The sequence below is a fragment of the Elephas maximus genome, chromosome 19 (assembly GCF_024166365.1).
Source record: "Elephas maximus indicus isolate mEleMax1 chromosome 19, mEleMax1 primary haplotype, whole genome shotgun sequence".
In the NCBI taxonomy this organism is placed as follows: Eukaryota; Metazoa; Chordata; class Mammalia; order Proboscidea; family Elephantidae; genus Elephas; species Elephas maximus.
The window spans coordinates 17,758,082-17,760,825 of record NC_064837.1 but is presented as its reverse complement, the minus strand read 5'-3'; the positions used below and the strand labels follow the sequence as shown (position 1 = coordinate 17,760,825).

The 2,744-nt window shown below is 40.1% G+C and overlaps 1 protein-coding gene across 1 annotated transcript; it reads right to left on the bottom strand.

Moving 5' to 3' along the window:
* Positions 1–1,384: 1,384 nt before the first annotated feature.
* LOC126062350 (olfactory receptor 1E5-like) lies at positions 1,385–2,329 on the bottom strand. Its single transcript, XM_049859832.1, has one exon. The coding sequence runs from the start codon at positions 2,327–2,329 to the stop codon at positions 1,385–1,387; it is 945 nt and encodes a 314-aa protein (XP_049715789.1).
* Positions 2,330–2,744: the final 415 nt, after the last annotated feature.

The window sequence follows — 2,744 nt, the reverse complement described above, 5'->3', positions numbered from 1 at the left end:
AGAATATATTAAAATAAATCAGAAAACAATGCTAAATAAAAAAAGAAAAACTACATGAACAATAATCTGGTTTTGTAAATACAGAGAGAGAGAGTTACTTGGGTAACCAAGTGGAAAGTAACATCATGAATCAAAATATGGAACATAGAAAAAAGAGAAGGCTTGAGAGGAAATGTAAAATGTTCAATTTTGTGCATGTTAAGATAGAAGGGCTTATAGATCAGCAAGTAGAGATGTCCACTGGAAAGATGAGAATAAAAATTGGGATCTGGAGAAAGGTCTGGGCTGCAGATGGAGGTTTGGATGCAACAAAATATACAAAAGAATTGAAATGATGGATTTGGAGGCATCAAATAAGGAAAAAATGAGGATACAAATGGAGCAAGACTGGAAACCTAGACCATGTCATAAGTGGAACTAAGATTTTTAAATGAATTACCCTTCTTCTTATTTGCAAGTTGGGGGGAAATGAGAAGAAGAGACTCCTGAGTCAGATAGTCTGGGATCTTAAGTAGGCACAATACTGGCCCACTCTAGGACCTTGACAAGTCATCAAATTCCAATTTTTCAATCTGTAAAATAGTGATTTTTGTTTGTTTGGTTTAAAAAAGTGATAAGATTTCCTTTTATGCAATCTTCACAAGGGTAGAATATGTTATGGATGTAAACTTTGTTAACAAATCACAAAATATCAACAGAGAGACATCCTTAAAGACTGAGGTTGTTTACCAACTTCTGGCTTCCTTCCTCATACCTGGGGGGGGGGTAATTTTTAGGATCCTTAGGTATTAGTAATTTTTAGGACCCCTTAGTTAGCTCCCAGATAAAGACAAAATAAACTATTCTAACAAAGGAGATAGAAAGTTCTACGTCATATCACAGCAGAAAGATGACGTAGACATAAAAATAAATCTGCGGTAAAAAGGTTAAGAGACAGAATGAAGTGAAAACTTGTACAGGAAAGGACATTAACAGAATTTAGAAGAGCAGTGCTGAGAGGCTAAGATGTTTGGGTTTTAGTCAGTATTGATTTGGAGTGACAGCGTATTATTTTGAGTAGAGTTTTGGTTAAAAAAAATAACAACATACAACACCACCAAGAAACAAGAGCCAGGAAAATAGCATGTCTTTTCTGGGGGCAATAAGATCATTTAAAACTATGCTTCTCCAGGATCATCTGGGAATGATGAAAAAGGAAGACTTTGCCAGCATGTGACCGAGAACCACTTCCTAGTCCAACAAGATAGCTCCACTTCATCTCTCCTACTTATTAGATGATTCTGCAATATTTCATTTTAACCAAACGTTCCATTCTTCTAAAATAAGAAGCCTGAAATAACATTGCAATATCAGAGTCTCTACTTGATAAGATTACATAAAAATTTCATAGAGAAAAGGGAAATGTCCTTTTATGAAAGACTCTTCCCAGGGCTCCATTTATGTCTCTGTTCCTCAGGCTGTAGATGAAGGGGTTCAGCATGGGGGTCACCACAGTGTACATCAGAGCCATGACAGTCTCCTTAACAGTAGAATTATTAGCTGATGGGCCTAAGTAGAGACCAATAACAGTCCCATAGAACAGTGACACCACGGAGAGGTGGGAGCCACACGTGGAAAAAGCCTTACTGATTCCCCTGACAGAAGGCACCTTGAGGATGGAGGAGATTATTCTTACATAGGACATAACGATGAGTAAGAATGGGACGACAAGAATGAGTCCTCCCATGATAAATATCACCAATTCATTAACTTGAGTGTCAGAGCAGGCCAGCTTCAGTAGAGCAGACATATCACAGAAAAAGTGGGGGATCAAGTTGTCTGCACAAAAACACAACCTGGCAGTGAGCAGGGTGTGCAGCATGGCATGGAATGTGGTCAGCATCCAGGACAGTGACACCAGGGAAAGACAGAGGTGGGGGCTCATGATGGTGGTGTAGTGCAGGGGGAAGCAGATGGCCACATAGCGGTCATAGGCCATGGCCACAAGGAGGAAGCTCTCCAGATCTGCAAAAAACAGGAAGAAGTACAGCTGGGCCAGGCAGCCTGTGTAGGGGATGGATGGGACTTGGCTCTGCATGTTCTGCAGCAATTTGGGCATTGTGACAGAGGAGAAGCAAATATCAGAGAAGGACATGTTACTGAGAAACAAATACATGGGTGTATGGAGGTGGAGGTCCAGGCGAATGAGGACAATGATGAGCATGTTCCCCAAGACGGTGGTAAGATACATGGCCAGGAACAGGGCATAGAACAGGTTTTGCTTCTCTGGCTCAATAGGCAGGCCCAGCAGGAGAAAGTCTGAGACTCCAGTTTGATTCCTTCCAGCCATGATCTGTCTCTTGTAGCTTTAGGAAGAAATAAGAGCATCCATTAAGAACCTGAGTATAAATAAACACGTTAGGTGTTCTGCAACAACACTTACTTCACCCTCATCACCCACAACAATAACAATTTCTGTAATCAGAAATGTGCCATATCATTCAATCTGATACACTCTTCAGACTTATTTTCTTCATTTCTCCTTAGCATGAACAATATTAATTTTTCCCTCTCTTCTAAAACACTCTCATGTCTTAGCTTCTGTGTGATCACACTGGTTTTCCTGCTACCTTCCTGGCCATTTTTTCTCAATAACCATAATCGGCTTCTCCCCTAACAGGACCTTGTATGTTGGTGTATCACAGAGCTTTTTCCTAAAATCTGTTCTCTTATAATTCTACATCTATTCCTATGGCATGGATTAC

Coding starts and splice junctions, on each gene's coding strand:
- LOC126062350 (XM_049859832.1), bottom strand. CDS start 2,329: ATGGCTGGAAGGAATCAAACTGGAGTCTCAGACTTTCTCCTGCTGGGC.